This window comes from Saccopteryx leptura, chromosome 4, assembly GCF_036850995.1.
Source record: "Saccopteryx leptura isolate mSacLep1 chromosome 4, mSacLep1_pri_phased_curated, whole genome shotgun sequence".
Lineage (NCBI taxonomy): Eukaryota > Metazoa > Chordata > Mammalia > Chiroptera > Emballonuridae > Saccopteryx > Saccopteryx leptura.
In genome coordinates this window covers 33,243,056-33,263,805 of record NC_089506.1, presented here as the reverse complement: position 1 = coordinate 33,263,805, position 20,750 = coordinate 33,243,056, and the positions used below count along the sequence as shown (strand labels likewise).

Below are 20,750 nucleotides of genomic sequence, written 5' to 3'. Positions count from 1 at the left end.
AATTCTGATGCTAAACTGGGGTTTTCCATATCAATAGGGGACTCGAATTTAAGAAGTTTCCAGTTCAGTTCTAGAAGTACAAATTTTTAAAATATTGATATATGCAAGTAGAAGGATCAGAAAGAAACTAACTCAAATCTATTCTTTCCAACCCCCCGACACATGGGACTTGCTTTTCTTGCCACTTTCACTCTAATGTCCTCACACTTCTCAAATGCTGTTTCCACTTTCTTCCCCTCAAATGTCAGATCCTTAACTAGTCTTTGTCTGACTAACATTCATTTTTTTCTACTCTCCTCTCCTCTTCCCCTCCCCTCCTTTCCTACCTTCTCCCTTCCCTCCCTCCTTCCTTCCTTCCTTCCTTCCTTCCTTCCTTCCTTCCTTCCTTCCTTCCTTCCTTCCCTCCCTCCTTCCTTCTGTCCTTCCTTCCTTCCTTCCTTCCTTCCTTCCTTCCTTCCTTCCTTCCTTCCTTCCTTCCTCCCTTCCTTCCTTCCTTCCCTCCCTCCTTCCTTCCTTTCTTTCTTTGCTTCCTTTTTCTTTCTTTCTTTATATTCATTCTTTCTTTCCACATTAAAAAACAATAACAAAGAAGTCTTTCATTTGCTTTAGATAATTAAAGCCAAGCAAGTAACAAATGCTAGTGTTTCCCTGTGATAGCCATGTTACAAACAGTTAAATATGGGATCGAGTATCTCTGGCCTCGGTTGCGGTTGCGCAGCTCTTCTTTAAGAGCTGAGCTGGTGCTGCTTGTGTTTCAGTGCTGTCCCATTCTCCCTGGCGGCCCTTTCTCCCTTAATGAGTTCCATGGCACTGGAGGCTAAGGAGAACAGGGAGTGGGTAGGTCCAGAAGGGGGCTGACCTAGGAGACAGGCTGATATTTTTTTTACTTTTAGACAAGTAAGAAATGAAAAAGTGTTTGAGACTGTTCCCTTTGCAAAACTCTCCCTTCAGGTTCGAACTTGGAACTTTCCAGCTTTGGTCATGTATTTTATGCCCTTAAAGGGTTTGTACTTCTCTCCATACATATCCAGACGGTTCACTTTGAGTCCTAGAAGAAAGGAAGAATGTGACATTAGCGTAATTCAAAAGAAGCACATAGCATAACTGTTTAAATTCATTTCAATTCAAAGAAATCAGTGGGATAGAGATAGTAGTAGCAATGAACCAGAAAAATAGTTTCATTTACTTATGTCACACGAAACTAACAGATTCTTCACTCTTAGTAAGTTTTTTTTTTTGTTTTTTTTTTTTTACAGGAACAGAGAGAGAGTCAGAGAGAGGGATAGATAGGGACAGACAGACAGGAATGGAGAGAGATGAGAAGCATCAATCATTAGTTTCTCGTTACGACACCTTAGTAGTTCATTGATTGCTTTCTCATATGTGCCTTGACCGTGGGCCTTCAGCAGACTGAGTGACCCCTTGCTCAGTGACCTTAGGTCCGAGCTGGTGAGCTTTTTTTGCTCAACCCAGATGAGCTCATGCTCAAGCTGGCAACCTCGGGGTCTCAAACCTGGGTCTTCCGCATCCCAGTCTGACGCTCTATCCACTGCGCCACTGCCTGGTCAGGCAGTAAGTATTTTGATAATAAAAATTTTCTGCAGGCCCTGGCCGGTTGGCTTAGTGGTAGAGTGTCGGCCTGGCGTGCGGAAGTCCCGGGTTCGATTCCTGGCCAGGGCACACAGGAGAGGCACCCATCTGCTTCTCCACCCCTCCCCCTCTCCTTCCTCTCTGTCTCTCTCTTCCCCTCCTGCAGCCGAGGCTCCATTGGAGCAAAAGATGGCCCGGGCGCTGGGGATAGCTCCTTGGCCTCTGCCCCAGGTGCTAGAGTGGCTCTGGTCGCAACAGAGCGACGCCCCGATGGGCAGAGCATCGCCCCCTGGTGGGCGTGCCGGGTGAATCCCGGTAGGGCGCATGTGGGAGTCTGTCTGACTGCCTCCCCGTTTCCAGCTTCAGAAAAATACAAAAAAAAAAAAAAAAAAGAAAGAAAGAAAAAAAATTTCTGCAACCAAAAGCTATCCTATTAGAAGACCTGTTCCTGAAGTGGAAAGGGCAGAAAGTTATCTGCAGACTGAAATGAGGATAAAAGAAAAATAAGACCACTGTATGTTTTCTCTAGTTATTGTACAGAATATATGAATTAATAATGATAACAAAATCAAGAAATTAATAACAAAATAAATTATCAAATGAATGAATGGAACTAATGAGTTAATAAATGAATACTTACTCTCATTATACTAAGTAAAAAGTTTTTATATCATATAAAATTTTAAACTTTATTAAGTGTTTTAAGATGAAAAAGTTTATCATTTAAGTGAATTCTAATCACTTAAATTAGACAAAGCCTATTGGTAAATAAAAATAGAAACTTCATAAAAAGTCCTCTCTCTACCTTACAGAATTGTTCAAAGGATTAAATAGATGAAAAGAGCTTAAAACAGTGGCCAGCACATAGTCACTGACCAGTAAGTGGTAACTATTATTATTACTATCATCCTAAGGTAGGTGGAGACTATAGTGAACCAAGTCAGGTCGGCCCAAGGGTTCTAATGATAATAAAAGGAAATGTGAAAGTCGAACAACTGATGTGATACAACAAGTTGATGCTTCTCATCTCTCCCCCTTCCTGTCTCTCTCTCTCTCTTGCAAAAAAAAAAAAAAAAGTGAAAGCCTTCCAAAATTAGGGAAAAGGAGGGAAATTATTCTTTTTGTTACCAGCTGAGAGTGCAGAGCAGTCTCACCCTGAAGACCTAGGACACCTCCGACGACCAACCCTAGGATGACAACTGCCGCAGCCCCTCTGCCCACCAGCGCTGCCTCTCTCTCATCTGGGTCTTAGACACTTCTACTCAGGACACTTGAGCCAACTGCAAAGCCAGGATTGAAAACTTTCCTCAGAGCCCTGGCCAGTTGGCTCAGTGGTAGAGCGTCGGCCTGGCGTGCAGAAGTCCAGGGTTCGATTCCCGGCCAGGGCACACAGGAGAAGCGCCCATTTGCTTCTCCACCCCTCCCCCTTCTCCTTCCTCTCTGTCTCTCTCTTCCCCTCCCGCAGCCAAGGCTCCATTGGAGCAAAGATGGCCTGGGAGCTGGGGATGGCTCCTTGGCCTCTGCCCCAGGCGCTAGAGTGGCTCTGGTCGCAACAGAGCGACGCCCTGGAGGGGCAGAGCATCGCCCCCTGGTGGGCAGAGCGTCGCCCCCTGGTGGGTGTGCCGGGTGGATCCCGGTCGGGTGCATGCCGGAGTCTGTCTGACTGTCTCTCCCCGTTTCCAGCTTCAGAAAAATACCAAAAAAAAACCCACCCCAAAACAAAAAAACTTTCCTCAGAAATGTGCTAGAGAAGATTTTACCAAAGATTATACATCAAACTTGATAAACGGGGAGCCAAGGGAAGGCTTTCTGATGTCTTTGCCGTTTCCGTGATCTTCAAAGCCACTGAGGCTGTGGGGCACTTACCAGAAATGGCCAGCTGCTGGATCTTAAACTGCAGGTTAATTGTGGGGTTCTCATCTGGTTTGGAAGCTCCAGCCTGAAGGCTCATGGTTCCCTTCAAACTGGGTAGCTTTTGGGGATTTATTTTTCCTACATCCCAAGACAGCATCTTCAAAGAAAAAAAAGTTACAGTGGAACTTTCCAAGTGAGGTCGCTGAGCTCTAACTTCAGGGCATCTGTTCACAATACTAGAAGCTGCCTCGAGGGTGTTTCTCAACAAAGAACATTATTTGTTATCGTAAATTATCTCAAGGAAAAAAAACACTGTTTCTCTGATTAATCGCCCCTTTCAGCAAGATATAAAGTCTATGTGGAGAGCTCCTGCAGGGTTATTTCTGTTTCATATCAGCAATTCAAAACCTCCTGCTTCTTTTCCTACCTTGGTAACTGGGTCAAATGTGTGTGTCCCCTGAGATGGAGTGAGGCTCATATTCAGGACCCCTTTGGGCATCTGGCTGGTGACAATCACTCCCTCCACAGTCTTCCCCATGGTCTGCTTAGGTCCCACCGTTATTTCAAAGCGTCCAAGTGAACTACTGTCCCGGAAACTGATGTTATGTTTGACATACACTGGGATCGCCACCAGACTGGAAAAGAGACAGACAAAAGCCCATTTCATTAATGTACTGGAAAAACGGCAACCTTGACTCCTTCTTCGCTCTGTTGGCAGCTTTTCCTCCCTTACTTATTTCCTTAGTCCTTATCTTAGAAATTTAGTACTGCTCTTCCTGAAGATAGCCATAGGTGACCTCTAAAAGTGACTCGCTATTTTTGACCCAAAAACCCCACAAAATAATGCAAATCAAGAGGTTCAAATCTTCGTGTTCACTTGAAGAACACTCAAAACAGCCGTACTGTCAAGGGTGTTCATATCTGAAAAGCCACCAAGTAGCTGAAGGATGTAGTTTTACAGAACCAATGTGTTCCATTCAGTTGTTATAATGTTGGAGTTGGTAGGTGTGTCCAGGCCAAACATTAGGGCTGAACACGGGGTCCATGGCCCAAAAAGAGGCTGAGTTTTTGCTGCACATGCTTAAAAAGGCACAGAGCAATGCTGACCTTATGGGTTTCGACGTAGGTTCTCTGGTCACTGAGCACAACCAGGTGAACAAAGCTCCCAAGTTTCAGTGCAGAACTCCCAGGGCTCACGGGCGGGCAAACCCTCACATGAGCTCTCCCTGCCACACTGAGAGGATCCTACCGAAAAGAGCAGACTGTTCCTAAACCAGAAGAGGAGGCTGCACAGAAGAAGGTCCCAGAAGGAACTAAAGAAACAAAAACTTATAGCCCATGCCTGACCTGTGGTGGTGCAGTGGATAAAGCGTCGACCTGGAAATGCTGAGGTCGCCGGTTCGAAACCTGGGCTTGCCTGGTCAAGGCACATATGGGAGTTGATGCTTCCAGCTCCTCCCCCCTGTCTCTCTCCCCCCCCCCTCTCTTTCTCTTTCCCTCTCTAAAATGAATTTTAAAAAAAATTAAAAACTTATAGCTCAGGAGTAAATTCAGCATAAAATAAATAATAATAAAACTAAAAGCTGAGAATTAACTGCAGTGCTGCTAGATGGGATAAGGTTACAGGTTTGATCCCCACGGCTAGGTGGAGCCAAGGATCCTGTGCATGTCTTTCTCTCCCATCCTCTCCTTTTTTATTTTTTACTTTAGATTTTATTTATTCATTTTAGAGAGAGGAGAGAGACAGACAGACAGAGAAGGGGGGAGGAGCAGGAAGCATCAACTCCCATATGTGCCCTGACCAGGCAAGCCCAGGGTTTCGAACCAGCGACCTCGGTGTTGCAGGTCGGCACTTTATCCATTGCGCCACCACAGGTCAGGCTGTCTTCCTGCCTCTCTAGCTACCCAAAACAATTTTTTAAAAAAGTAAAAGTAGAAAAAGAGTTTTAGCACAGGAAAAAAATCCTAGTAATCTTAGATTTTTTTTTTGTAAAGCTAAGATGCTGTCTAGTAAGTAAACTAACTCTTCTAATGACTCTTTGAATCATATCCACAAAATCAAAGAGTATACTAAGCTTACTATGAGAAAGGAATTATGAACAAAAATGAGGAGTCAACATATTTGTCTTATTTTGTGACATGTGACCATTTGTACTTGAGAGAGTAATATTCATACATCATGGACATTTTATAATTTCTTTCTTTTTTTTAAAGTGAGAGTAGGGAAGATAGTGAGACAGACTCCCACATGCGCCCAGACCCGGATCCATCCAGCAACTCCCATCTGGTGCTGATGCTTGGCCCATCTGGGGCCATGCTCACAAGTGAGTTTTATTAGCGCCTGAGGCAGAGGCTCCACAGAGCCATTCTCAGTGCCCAGGCCCAACGTGCTCAAATCAATCTAGCCATGGCTGTGGGAGGGGCAGAGAGAGAGAGACAGAGAGAGAGAGAGAGAGAGAGATGTGGGATGGGGATGGGGATGGGGACAGAGGGAGAAGCAAATGGTCGCCTCTCCTGTGTGCCCTGACCAGGAATTGAAGCCAGGACATTCACATGCTGTACCACTGAGCCAACTGGTCAGGGCCCATTTTATAGTTTCTTGAGAGAGCTTTTGCTTGATTTCATCTGATCCTTACAAAAATCCTATGGCCCTGGAATTTTTTTTCTTTTTGTGGGACATACAAATAAATTATCATGTTTCTGCTCAATACTGGAGAAACAGGTGCAAGATAACCAAATCTAAGAAAAGCCAGCTACAGAAGGGATAAATATTAAAGCATTCAGTTGGTGATTGTGCTGTTTAGTTTAGGCAATATGATATTGAGCTAAAAATCTTGCATAGTCTTAGACATGCTGCTATAATAAATTATACAACTTATAAAAACTATTGCTGATAATATGTATAAAAAGGTTTCCTGTCTTACTTTTATGATAAATTTAGTATGTTTTGCCAGTACTTGTGTCTTTTTTTTTTAGAAATTAAATTTAATGGGGAGATATTTGTCAATAAGAATACATAGGTTTCAGGTAATTATCTCTATAGCATTTGAACTGTTGATTGCATTGTGTGCCCATCACCCGAAGTCAAATCATTTTCCATCACTGTATATTTGTCCCTTTACCCTTCTCCCTTTGGTAACCACTTCACTATTATCCATGTCCAGAAGTCTCATACTTATATCCCACCTATGTGTGAAATCATGTTGTTCTTAGCTTTTTCTGATTTATTTATTTTACTTAGCATAATGTCCTCCAGGTTCAGGCATGTTGTCGTGAATGGCAATATAGAAGCTCAATTTTGAACCCAGATAACTCTAGAGCTGAAGTTCTTAATTATTATGGATATGACTTACACACACACACACACACACATGCGCGCTCCATTCTTAATTATAAGGGCTGCTTACTTCTGGGCACTGACATGGTAAGAGAGCAGGCGAAAGTTTCCATCAGGAGGGATGAAGGAGAGGATACGCTCTGATTCCCAGCGCTTGAAACGAACACAAGGATGGAAGCTGACATCATCCAGCAACCTGGGGTTCTGAAGTTACCAGTCATGGAAAAGCAAGAAGTAGGAATTAAACACTCATATTTCTTTCAAGAGTAATTTAGATGCTGGTTTTACTAAAACACATACAAACACACAAACCCTGTAGTTACTTATAGAAAATTCAAGCCTGACACGCTGTGTGGCTGTCCTCAATTATATCTTCTTGTTCTATTTCATTCTCACCACTCTGTCTTTTTCCAAAAGCATTTATTTTCCCATCCCAAGAAGGAAATCCGTGGTACAGGCTTTTACCATGAAGGAAAGTGTAAGGTCTGGCATCCCAGTCAGTTTGACACAGGCATCAATCACCCCCTGGATCTCAGCAGTGATTGTGGAACCTGAGAGGAACAAGACAAAAAGAAGGTGAGAGGTTTGAACTCTTCTCTGTTCTTCCCAACTTTTCCCTTCTTCCCTCCCTCCTTCCATCTCTTCCTTCCTCTATCCCTCCCTCATTCTCCTCTGTTCCTTCTGTCCATCTATCCAATTCATCTACCTAACACTGTCCATCCTTCCAAGCATTTATCAACTGTATATCAAGTATGAGATACTTAGATGAAGTAATGGGTATAAAAACGAATGAGATAATTAGCCTAAAGGAGTTTTCAATCCAGTACCAGAATATATATATAGATATATATATTAAATTTAGCCTGGCCTATGATGGCTCAGTGAATAGAGTGTTGACCTGGAATGCTGAAGTTACCAGTTACAAACTCCTGGCTTGCCTGGTCAAGGCACATATGGGAAACAGCTACTACGAGTTGATGCTTCCCACTCCTTCCTACCTCCTTTTCTCTTTCTTTCTCCTCTCTTTAAGAATTAAAAATAAAATCTTAAATTTAATGGAGTGACATTGATCAATAAGAGTACATAGGTTTCAGGTAAACATCTCTAGAGCATTTGAACTGTTGACTGCATTGTGTGCCCATCACCCAAACTCAAATCATTTTCCATCCCCATATATTTGTGCCTCTTTACTCCCTTCCTCCCTGAGAATATCATTATCTTAACCACTGGTTCAGAAAATTTCCTATGGGAAACTTCTCTCCCTCAGGTCACCAATGAGCTCTGTCGCTATATCAAATGGACACTTTTGTCTTTACCCTACAGGATCTTTCTGTAGCATCTGTCATTGTTGAGCCCTTCTTCCTTTTCAAAATCCTCCCCTCCCTCCTAGTTTTCTACTTTTCTAGCTCCCTTTCCAAAGTGCCTTCCGCAGATTTCTTTCTTTTCACATCCTTTAAATGTCTATGCTTTTTCACAGTTCGGAACTTCTTTTTCTTTCACTCAACACACTCCCCTTGGGTGACTTTACCTACTGCCCCAGGCTTCAATTTTCTTTGATGGCTGATTATTTCCTAATCTTTTTTCCAGTTCAACCAATTGGACAGTTCCACTTGACTGTCACAGAGGCACTTCAAACTCTACATGTCAAAGTGAATTCATTATCTTTGTTCCTGGACCTGCTCCTCCTATTTCCTACATCTTCAGGGAGATACCCTCTATTCCAGGGGTCCCCAAACTACGGCCCGCGGGCCGCGTGCGGCCCCCTGAGGCCATTTATCCAGCCCCGCCGCACTTCCGGAAGGGGCACCTCTTTCATTGGTGGTCAGTGAGAGGAGCATAGTTCCCAATGAAATACTGATTTAAATTTACTTGTTCTTTATTTTAAATATTGTATTTGTTCCCGTTTTGTTTTTTTACTTTAAAATAAGATATGTGCCTGACCTGTGGTGGCGCAGTGGATAAAGCGTTGACCTGGAAATGCTGAGGTCGCCGGTTCAAAACCCTGGGCTTGCCTGGTCAAGGCACATATGGGAGTTGATGCTTCCAGCTCCTCCCCCCCCCCTTCTCTCTCTCTGTCTCTCCCTCTCCTCTCTAAAAAAAAAAAAAAAGAAAAATGAATAAATAAATTAAAAAAAATAATAATAAGATATGTGCAGTGTGCATAGGGATTTGTTCATAGTTTTTTTTTATAGTCTGGCCCTCCAACGGTCTGAGGGACAGTGAACTGGCCCCCTGTGAAAAAAGTTTGGGGACCCCTGCTCTATTCTGTGGCCTAAGCCAGAAAATTCTTGACCACGTCTAATGCTTCAGTGCCCATATCCAACCAATGACCATGCCCTCTCTTTTATATGACTTCTATCTCTTAAACCCATTCATTCCTCTCCACCCTCACCACCATTGTGGACATCTATGTTTTATGACTTCAGCGACAGCTTCCTGCTTTCCCTGCCTTCAATCTTACCCCATTTCAAGCCATTCTTCACACTGTAGTTGGACAGATAGGCCTAAACTACAAATCTGTTCAAGTTACTCCCCAACTTAAAACTTTACAATTCCTCCAAATAATGGCATGCAACACTCTTCATGATCTAGACATCTAGTTTTTGGTTTTGAGGATGTTTATTATTTTTTATTGAGGAAAAAATTATAGCAATATGAAAAAATCTTAAACATACAATTCAATGAATTTTCAAATACGTATACACCTATGCAAATATCACCCACATCAAGATGTGGAACCTTTTCAGCATCCCAGTATGCTCCTCTTGCCCAACCTGCTTACTGTAAGTCTTTAAAATTCTGACTCTGTTACCTTAGATTAAGTTGCACCTGTTTTCAGACTTCACATAAATGTATACAACCTTACACATTTAAGTTTCTTGCTTTACACTGTGAGATTCATGCACGTTTTTGGGTCTATCATTAGTTCATTCTTTTTAACCACTGTATAGCAGTCCATTGTAGGACCATATAAAATCTATTAGACTTTTCTATTACTAATAGACATTTGGGATAGTTCTAGTTTTTGGACTAAAATGAAAAGCTGCTATGCCTTGTTTTAAAACCTTATCGCTTACTTTTCTTCTTTTAATGCTTCTCAATCCAGTCATACTAAAACTTACTTTATTTCTCAACAGTATTTCACTCATCTTAAAGTGTTTGCACATGTTTTCTCTAAAATACATGAAGGTTTTAACAATTTCTATTTATTTCGCCTATAAAGCATAAACACTCTCACCTCTTTACATTTTATTCTGGATGGTTGGGACACCTCTCTATCCTCCACCTTTCTACCTTTCTCTCTCCCCAAGTAGATTTTAAGCAAGCTCCTATACATCCATAAACTGTCTTTCTCTCTTTTTAACCCCTTTTGTCTCCTTAATTTGTATAATCTCACCATTGTCAACAACAAAATATCATCATCATCATCATCAACAGCAGCTACAACAAGGCAGGTCAGAAAGAGCTCCAGAACTTTGTATATGGAACACAGTTCAGAATTAAGGTTTCAAAAAGATTTTGCTGCAGAATTTAGAAATTAGTAAAAAAAAACAAACCCGCTGAAAATACCATCACTGAACCAAAAGCCAACTGCCACCTACCCACATTTACTAACAAGAACCTCTGAAGGTTCATCACGGGGAAGATGGAGACTCCAACGCCATGTTGAGTAACTGCCTCATAACGACCAATTGTCCCTGTGAATAACACACCTCTTCATTATTAACAAATAAATTGTTGTTTTCCTACATTATTTGGAATGGGAATAATATAGATATTCATTGACTTAATTACTGGGTTTACTTTTCTCTTTGAGAGCTTCTTTATCCCATCTTATAATATATATTTGCTGTCCTTCGTTTGCAGTGAAAGGATTTTCTTTTTCCCTTGCTTATATTCAGGGTTCCTCAGTCTCTTCTTTTTTCCACATGATTCTTATACAATGACATCCTCACATTAGTGACACCTCCCACTACATCACTGTCATTATTATTATATTATTGTCAGCAAAGATTCTCAACAAGGAGGGGGCTGTGCCTAGTTGGAATACCCCTAGACTGTATCTAATTCATCATTAAATACCCACTATCCAGCATTGCGATTCAGCACAACAGGTTTTCAATAAGCATTTGTTGAATGATGAGTTCACTAATGTGAAGAGAACTTCCTACAAATTTCTAAGCTCTTGGGCTTCTACTCATATTAACCTAATTCAGAAGAGATGAAAAGAAGTCTTGAATTTTAGTAATTACAACTTTAATTCTGCCATGAGAATTGAGAATTAAATCCTTTCAAAAGGAAATCTAATCAGCAAGAGATTAGTTTGTTGCTTTTCTTTTTTATTTAAAATAAGACATGTAAAACCAATAAAGAGTGTGAGAAAGCATTAGTCTGCATCATATTTTTATTGCTTTTTTCAGCTTTATTGAGCTGTAATTATGTTATATTTTATGTCATATTGAAGTCTTTAATCCAGTTGAGTTGATTTTTGTATATGATATGAGGTGAGGATTCAATTTTATTGTCCTATATATGGATATTCAGTTTCCCCAACACATTTAATGAAGAAACCATACTTTCCCTGTTGTATATTCTTGGCACACTTGTTGAAGGTGAGTTGATTATACATGTGTGGTTTTATTTCTGAGTTCCGTATTTTGTTTCATTAGTCTATATGTCTGTTTTTATTTCAGATCCATACTGTTTAAATTAATGTAGTTTTATAATATATTTTGAAATCAAGAAGTATGAAGCTTTCAGCTTGTTTCTTCCTGCTCAAGACTGCTTTGGCTATTTGGGGTCTTTTTTGGTTCCATATGAATTTTAGTATTTTTTTTTCTATTTATATAAAGAATGCCATTGGGATTTTGATGGGGACAGCACTGAATCTGTAGAATGCTTTGAGTATTATAGACAATATAGTAATATTAATTCTTCCAATCCATGAATACAGGTGTCTTTCCATTTATCATCGCTTCTTTAATTTTCTTCAGCACTGTTTTATAATTTTCAATGTATAAATCTTTCACCTCTTTGGTTAAGTTTATTCCTTATTCCTAAGTATTTTATTATTTTTGTTATCATAAATGGGACTGTTTCTTAACTTCCTTTCAGGATAGTTTGTTGTTTGCACATGGAAATACCACTGGTTTTTGTATGTTGATTGTTTATCCTACTTTATTGAATTTGTTTTATTAATTCTAAGTGTTTTTTGTTGAATCTTTAGTAGTTTCCACATATTATCATGTCACCTGCATCATAATATTTTTTCAGGTTGAATAAAAAAGATATTTTAATTTTTTTAAATTTATTTTTTAAGACTTTATTCATTTTAGAAAGGAGAAAGAGAGAAAAGGGGGGGGGAGCAGGAAGTATCACCTCCCATATGTGCCTTGACCTGGCAAACCCAGGGTTTGGAACCGGTAAACCCAGCATTCTAGGTCAACATTTTATTCACTACTTTACCACAGGTCAGGCTGCATCATCATAATTTTTTAAAAGATTTTATTTATTCATTTTTTGAGAGGGGAGAGAGAGAGAGACTGAGAGAGAGAGAGAGAGAGAGAGAGAAGGGGGGAAGCATCAACTTTTATATGTGCCTTGACCAAGCAAGCCCAGGGTCTCGAACAGGTGACCTCAATGTTCCAAGTTGACACTTTTATCCACTGCACCACCACAAATCAGGCCGCATCACAATATTTTAAGTCTATTCCTACTACCTAATACAGTGCCTGACACACAGTAGGCACTAAGTTAAAATGAATGATTTTGAATGGGAGATAATTCTGCTAATAGAAAGCAGTATATGGAGCGTCTACGGCCATACCATCCTGAACGCGCCTGATCTCAGAAAGCAGTATATGAAAGGGGCTTCTTTCTATTTTCATTGTTCGGAGAACAGATTAAAAGCACCTACCTGATTTATCAATGATGGCATCAATCTCTTCAATCACATCAAAATAGGCCTCATTGTTGGTATATTTCACCCCAGTCCGTCGCCATGGCACCACTGACAGCTGCCCAGTGGGAAGCTGGTCACCCACGTTGGTGCTTCCTAAGACAATGAAAATTAATGTAATTTATTTCCAATTTGATAATTGGATGTAACCAATTATCTAATAATCATTAAACACTTCCCTAGAAGTTTCTATGCTCCCACTACTCATTCACTCCAAGAATTTTTCAAAAAGAAAAAGACAAGCATTTTCCCAACTTCTATATGGGTAACTTTGTTAGTCTACCTTAAAAACTTGTCGCCATCTAGTCTGCCTTCTCAAGCAGAATGAAGGTTAAAAAAGTTACCTGAGAAACAGATATCATATTTTGGTTTTGAAAGTAACTTGAACTTGGTCTCTCAAATTTCACAATAGCTTGCAGCTTAAATAATGTATTGGCTTTCAGTAGAGATGGTAATCTACATATTGATATAAAATTTTCATGGGTAAAAACAGTATTCTAGCTTGAGGTAGTTCTTAGGTACATTTATGCTAGGTATTAAAATGTATACATTAACATACTCTCTCTCATACCAATAATGAAACTTAGAAAAAGAATGACAAATTAGATCTTTCCCTGTCTCTAAGCATTATATATCAATTTCTTGACTTGTTTTTTCACCCACAGGCATCATAATTTCTTTTAATTCAAAGGTTCTATAATAAAATTATGAAATATTATAATTCAAAATCTATTTCTTCCTTTTGTAAATTGGATCTTTTTAATGTAAACAAAAAAACATTAAACACAAATATATTCAGCATGTTCATAAAACATTTCAGTTTTTCAAAAGTGGTTCTCAGATAGTTTTTTCTAGATTTAAGTGAGATTCCAGAAGATGATTTAATAATATACATAAATGATTCAGGTACGGATAAAGCTTTTTTTTTTTTTTTTTTTCATTTTTCTGAAGCTGGAAACAGGGAGAGACAGTCAGACAGACTCCCGCATGCGCCCGACCGGGATCCACCCGGCACGCCCACCATGGAGCGACGCTCTGCCCACCAGGGGGCGATGCTCTGCCCATCCTGGGCGTTGCCATGTTGCGACCAGAGCCACTCTAGCGCCTGGGGCAGAGGCCACAGAGCCATCCCCAGCACCCGGGCCATCTTTGCTCCAATGGAGCCTTGGCTGCGGGAGGGGAAGAGAGAGACAGAGAGGAAAGCGTGGCGGAGGGGTGGAGAAGCAAAGGGGCGCTTCTCCTGTGTGCCCTGGCCGGGAATCGAACCCGGGTCCTCCGCACGCTAGGCCGACACTGTACCGCTGAGCCAACCGGCCAGGGCCCGGATAAAGCTTTTTAATGAGCCCAAAATATTGAAAAACCTAACAAATCTATCTGTTTTCTTAAAAAGATACACTATATATTAAAACATGTCATCAAGCTACAATTAATTAAATCAGTATTAGGTCCTGGCTGGGTAGCTCAGTTGATCAGAGTGTTGTCCCAATAGGCCATGGTTACAGGTTCAATTCCTGGTCAGGGCACATACAAGAATCAAGTAATAAGCACTGGCTGGGTATCTCAGTTGCTTAGAAAGTTTACTTTATACACTTAGGTTGCAGGTTCTGTTAATTGTCAGGGTACATTTAAGACACAACCAATGAATGCCTAAATAAGTCAAACAACAATCGATGTTCCTCTCTCCCCTTTCTTTTCTCTCTAAAATAAATTTTTTTTTCCAAAGTTAGAAGTGGGGAGGCAGTCAGACAGACTCCTGCATGCACCCAACCAGGATCCACCTGGCATGCCCACCAGGGGCGATGCTCTGCCCATTTGGGAGGTTGCTCCATTGTGGCCTGAACCATTCTAGCACCTGAGGCGGAGGCCATGGAGCCATCCTCAGTGCCCAGGCCAACTTTGCTCCAGTGGAGCCTTGGCTGCGGAGGGGAAGAGAGAGATAGTGAGAAAGGAGAGGGGGAAGGGTGCAGAAGCAAATGGGCGCTTCTCCTGCGTGACCTGACCAGGAATCGAACCCGGGACTTTCACATGCCGGGCCGACACTCTACCACTGAGCCAACTGGCCAGGGCTGTAAAATAAATTTTAAAAAATTGTCAGTATGAGCCTGATCAGGTGGTGGCACAGTGGATAGAGCATCAGACTGTGATGCTGAGGACCCAGGTTCGAAACCCCTTGATCGCTGGCTTGAAGCCCAAGGTCACTGGCTTGAGAAGGGGTCACTAGCTCAGCTGGAGCCTCCTGGTCAAGGCACATGTGAGAAAGCAATCAATAAACAACTAAGGTGCCACAAGTTGATGCTTCTCATCTCTCTCCCTTCCTGTCTGTCTCTGTCTGTCCCTCTCTCTCTTTCTCACTTAACAAAAAAAAAGTCAGTATGATAATAAGGCAGGTAAGCCTAAAAAATAATAATAAAAGACCACTTGAGCTACCTGGCCAGGGTGAAGGAAATACATTTTTCAAGAAAGACTTTTCCTTCTCTAAGATCAAAGAGATTCACCTTTGATTTCTTCTAACAGTTACAAAGTTTGTTTGTGTTTAACTCTAATCTAGCAAGAACTTATTTCATGTGTTGAATGAGTACTGGAACTTCATTATTTTTCTTATCAAAGCTGACTGTCCCAATATAATACATTTAACAATTGGTCCTTGGCCCACTGATTTTATATATGACCATATCTATCTATACCAAATGTCTATAAATGCAAGGGTCAACTTCTGAACTTTCTATTTTATCCCAATCATCTCTTTGCCTATTACGGGGCCAATACCATATTTTAAAAATTATCAAAAATTCATGATATCTTGTATCTGAAAAGACACACTACTTTCTTGTTCTTTTGTTGTTTATTTTAAAATATATACATTTATTGGCCCTTGCCAGGTGGCTTGGTTGGTTGGAGTGTTGTCCTGACACGCTGAGGTTGCAGGTTCAATCCCTGGTCAGGGAACATAAAAGAGTCAGCCAGTGACGGCATGAATAAGTGGAGCAACAAGTCAATGTTTTTCTCTGTGTGTGTCTCTCTCCCTTTCTTTGTCTCTAAAAAATCAATTAAAAAATATTTATTTTCACCCAGGCCAGATAGCTTAGTTGGTTAGAGCATCATCCCAAAGCACCAAGGTTTCAGGTTCAATCCTAGCCCAGGGCACATAAAGGAACAGATCGATTTTCCTGTCTCTCTCCCGTCTTCTCTTGCTAAAATCAATTTTAAAAAAAATACATATTTATTTTCAAAACTGTCTTAGTTTTTTATTTCTCTCTTGGTTTTTATAACTCATATCTGTTCCATGAGTTTTTGTCTCATGTACTAAATGAACTTAATTTATCTAGATATTTCACAGGGAAAATCCTTTCAACTCCTTTGTAATATTTTTCAAGAGTATCCCAGCTATTTGTGCATATTTATTCCTTTCAAAATGTATTTTTCAATCGGTTTGTCAAATTCCATGTAAACCTAGTTTCTATACTTAGCAAGACCCAAAATGTAAAACCTTAATGAAGAATGATTAATTACACTAAATCAAAAAATTTTAAATGTGGCCAAACAAACCATAGCACATAAAATGTCAAATGACAAGAGAGATTGTGAGAAAATACCTATGATATTCAAAATATGTAAATAACTCCCACAAACTATCCTGTATTTCCAAGATAGATGGTAGTTTAATAGCCTTAAATGAAAGGAATTATTTTAAATAAGAATTTTTTAAAATTCCAACAAAAAAACTGGGCAAAGAACACAAAATAATAATTCACAATGGAGGAAAAACAGTCAATAAACACTTAAACAGGTTTTAACATTTTTAGTAATAAAAAAAATCAGTGCGTAGCCAGGGGTCTCAAACTCAACTCAGCATGTGGGCCGCAGAGCAAGATCACAGCCCTTAGGCTGGCCGCACTAGGTCTACAAAAGGCAACTGTTACGCAACACTTTTCTCACTGCAGTTGAAAACAAAAAAAAATCAGTACAACAAGCACAATCGTACATGCAGTTTACTCAGTGTCACAAAACAACCAGAAACTGTAGTTCGCATCACAACTGCTGTTAACTAAGCTAATATCTAGCTAGGATGCTAGAGAAATGAAAAATACAAGTAGGTCCCTAGGCTTACTTAATTTTATCCAAAATATTTTGAACTTCGTGGATTAGTCTGCGGGCCGCACAAAATTGTTCGGCGGGCCGCGAGTTTGAGACCCCTGACACTGTAGCCTGACCAGGCAGTGGCGCAGTGGATAGAGCATCGGACTGGGATGCAGAGGACCCAGGTTTGAGACCTCGAGGTCGCCAGCTTGAGTGCGGGCTCATCTGGTTTGAGCAAAAAGCTCACCAGCTTGGACTCAAGGTCACTGGCTTGAGCAAGGGGTTACTTGGTCTGCTGTAGCACCCTGGTCAAGGCACACATGAGAAAGCATTCAATGAACAACTAAAGTGCCACAATGAAAAACTGATGATTGATGCTTCTCATCTCTCTCCATTCCTGTCTGTCTGTCCCTATCTGTCCCTCTCTCTCTGACTCTTTGTCTCTGTAAAAAATAAAAATGAAAAAAAAATGAGTGTGTAAATAACAAGATATCAGTCAACTATCAAATGTCCAAAGTTTTAAAAATTAATAATAATAAGAGGGTTGGCTTGGGTGCATAGAAATTGCTACTAAAAGCATAAACTGATTAACTTTTCTGTAGGCAACTTGGCACAATGCATTAAAGTCCATAAATGTGTACACCCTTTGGTCCAGCACTTCCAGTTCTAGTACTGATAAGAAATCATCCTAGTTGGGTACAAAGATTTAAGCATAAGAATGCTAAATCCTTGTTATTTAAAAGAACAAAAAGAAACATCATAAACAGGGACTGAATAAATAATATAGGTCTATTCCATATGGCAGAAAATTATAAAGTCACTAAAAATGATGTAGAATATTTATCATAATGGGATGATGTTCACAAAATATTAATAAAAAGTAATTTTTGAAATACATACAAGGGTTGTTTAAAGAAATTCTAAACATTATCCATAATCCATCTGTCTAGAAAATACAGAAAAATATATACACTAGTATGTTAAAAGAGTGATGGGATTTAAAATGAATTTCACGTTCTTTGTGCATTTCTGTATTTCCAACGTTTCTGCAATAATCATGTGTTTCTTTTGTATCAAAAAAATTATTTTTAAAGGAAAACACTTTATTCTGTCATTGAAATCAGGGTATTTTCTACTTAATTAAAATCTATCTCAGGTCATACTCAGAGACTATACAAAGCAAAATTAAAGCACCTGGACATTTGAGATCCCCAAAGATAAGTAAGTACTCAACACAATGCACACACCAAGACTAAGCTGTATCCATAATAGCAGCAGCTTTCTGTGGATTTCCCTTTCCCCTTTCTCCATACCTGTTATGGTGTTGACAACTGTCCGAAGGATAGTGGGAGGCTTTATCAGTTCTTTGAGGATGTTTGACTCGGTAGCTAACGGAAATCCATTATCAAGCATCTCTTCCAATACCTCATAAACCACAACCACATTGTCTTTGATCACTGGCTCTGAACAGACTCCAAAATAATCCTGATGAAAATACAATATATACATTTATCACTCAGAGACTATAATAAGTCAAAGAACATTCCGAGAGATTAAGGATCTAATCCTGCCCATATGTGTTTACTCAATGTTTGGTATATTCTTCTACAATGAAGGAATCAAGCATAACCATATTTCTCTTAGTAGAAAGAACATTGGCTGGCTTATAGTATTTCTTTTATAAACTAGAGTAAGTCATTCAATCTCTTTGGACTAGTTTCTTCAACTAGATAAAATATGTAGAATACAAAACTGAATCTAGACTATTATAGACACTTGTAAACAAGAATTGGAAATCAAAATCTTTTTTTTTTTTTTTTTTTTTTGTATTTTTTTGAAGCTAGAAACGGGGAGAGACAGTCAGACAGACTCTCGCATGCGCCGGACCGGGATCCACCCGGCACGCCCACAAGGGGGCTACGCTCTGCCCATCAGGGGGGATGCTCTGCCCCTCCGGGGCGTCGCTCTGCTGCGACCAGAGCCACTCTAGCGCCTGGGGCAGAGGCCAAGGAGCCATCCCCAGCGCCCGGGCCATCTTTGCTCCAATGGAGCCTTGGCTGCGGGAGGGGAAGAGAGAGACAGAGAGGAAGGGGGGGGGGGAGGGGGGGAGAAGCAGATGGGCGCTTCTCCTGTGTGCCCTGGCCGGGAATCGAACCCGGGACTTCTGCACGCCAGGCCGACGCTCTACCACTGAGCCAACCAGCCAGGGCCATAAATCGAAATCTTTTTAACTCTTACTGTGTGCTATTCCTTAACATTCATGCAGCAAATAAGAATTTAGAGGGAAAAAATAAAATGAGAGGGATGATCTAGAACATCAGAAAACTGCTTTGGATCATCCCTGCTCTAAGATGCTAGGATTCTAAGAATGCTTTGTCCTTTTATAAACAAAGGCTAAACTCAGATACTAAATTATCTGGGTTGTGGGAAAATCACTGAATTACAAATAGAAGACCCAGTTACAATCTTAATTGTCATTTACTAGATTAAGTCATACTAATTTGGGTCTTGATTTCTTTAGTAGTATAATCAGGATTATGCCATTGGACATACAAGGATGTTATAAGAACTAAGCACAATTGATTAAACAATAATATATGTGAAAGCGCTTTGTAAACCTTAAAGCACTATGTAAAATGCAATGCATAATGATGAAATGATTTAGAAAGAAATATCTGTGGTCATTTAATGTGCCCTTCTATCAATGTCAGTCATGTCTTCTACTGGCCCTCTAACATGGTCATACAACCCTCCTTTAACTCATCCATTGAAGGGAAATTGACCCCTTTTTGAGAAAACCCATTCTATTTATAGACAGCTATGATTATTAGAGAGTGCTTTGGCTAGACTAAAATTTGCTTCCTAGATCTTCCTTACAGAACAAGCTTATAGAATGGCCCCACAGTTATTTGAAGACAATTACAGGATTTCACATCAATATTTTTTCTCAAACTCCCTGTTTGGTCATTCCACCATTCATGTTATAGTATGGTTTCTGGATCATTTCACCATCTTGCCATTTCTGTTAATATGCTCGTTTTCTAATATTCTCCTCAAATTATGATACCCAAATTTGGTCAGACTCCAGATATGATCTGAATTATATCAGATGTCAATTATTGAAGCCATTCCAATATCCAAGAACACTTGGCAATGTGTTTCTAAAACAAACAAAAAAATTTTCTTCTTAAAAACTGAGGATTTTCCCTGGCCGGTTGGCTCAGTGGTAGAGCGTCGGCCTGGCGTGCAGAAGTCCCGGGTTCGATTCCCGGCCAGGGCACACAGGAGAAGCGCCCATCTGCTTCTCCACCCCTCCCCCTCTCCTTCCTCTCTGTCTCTCTCTTCCCCTCCCGCAGCCGAGGCTCCATTGGAGCAAAGATGGCCCAGGTGCTGGGGATGGCTCCTTGGCCTCTGCCCCAGGCGCTAGAGTGGCTCTGGTCGCAACAGAGCGACCCCCCGGAGGGGCAGAGCATCGCCCCCTGGTGGGTAGAGCATCGCCCCCTGGTGGGCGTGCCGGGTGGATCCCGGTCGGGCACATGCGGGAGTCTGTCTGTCTCTCCCTGTTTCCAGCTTCAGAAAAATACAAAAAAATAAATAAATAAATAATTAAAAAAATTAAAAAATGAGGATTTAAGGAGGAAGAAAAATTATATATTTCCTTTCAAAAAGTGATTTTACTTTGAAAAATAAATAAAATACTTTAGCAGAATGTGAACTCAGCAGCTAAAGAGACTTATAAGTATCATAAAGTGCTATAGCAAAAGTGCTTGTAATTCTATAGCTGAAACTCTTCCATTATATTCTAGTCCTAGAAATATAATACAGCCAGAGAGAACACACATCAGATAAGACACCAAAATCAGGATGTAGCCATTTACTTTTAACAAATGCTTCAAAAATGACCAGCTCTGAAGACCCAAACTTCCAAACAAA

The 20,750-nt window shown here is 40.4% G+C and overlaps 1 protein-coding gene across 3 annotated transcripts in view; it reads right to left on the bottom strand.

Annotated features, from left to right (window-relative positions):
* Window positions 1-475: 475 nt before the first annotated feature.
* Window positions 476-20,750, bottom strand: part of AP3M2 (adaptor related protein complex 3 subunit mu 2) — a 73,991-nt gene continuing 53,716 nt past the window's right edge. For all 3 annotated transcript variants that reach the window (XM_066380412.1, XM_066380411.1, XM_066380410.1), the window contains exons 3-9: window positions 18,131-18,302; window positions 12,699-12,836; window positions 7,247-7,332; window positions 6,852-6,985; window positions 3,872-4,079; window positions 3,457-3,601; window positions 476-1,048 (exon numbers count right to left, since the gene is read on the bottom strand). In XM_066380412.1, coding sequence (XP_066236509.1) covers window positions 948-1,048; window positions 3,457-3,601; window positions 3,872-4,079; window positions 6,852-6,985; window positions 7,247-7,332; window positions 12,699-12,836; window positions 18,131-18,302 — 984 coding nt within the window. In that variant the 3' untranslated portion in view covers window positions 476-947. The remainder of the gene's footprint in view (window positions 1,049-3,456; window positions 3,602-3,871; window positions 4,080-6,851; window positions 6,986-7,246; window positions 7,333-12,698; window positions 12,837-18,130; window positions 18,303-20,750) is intronic.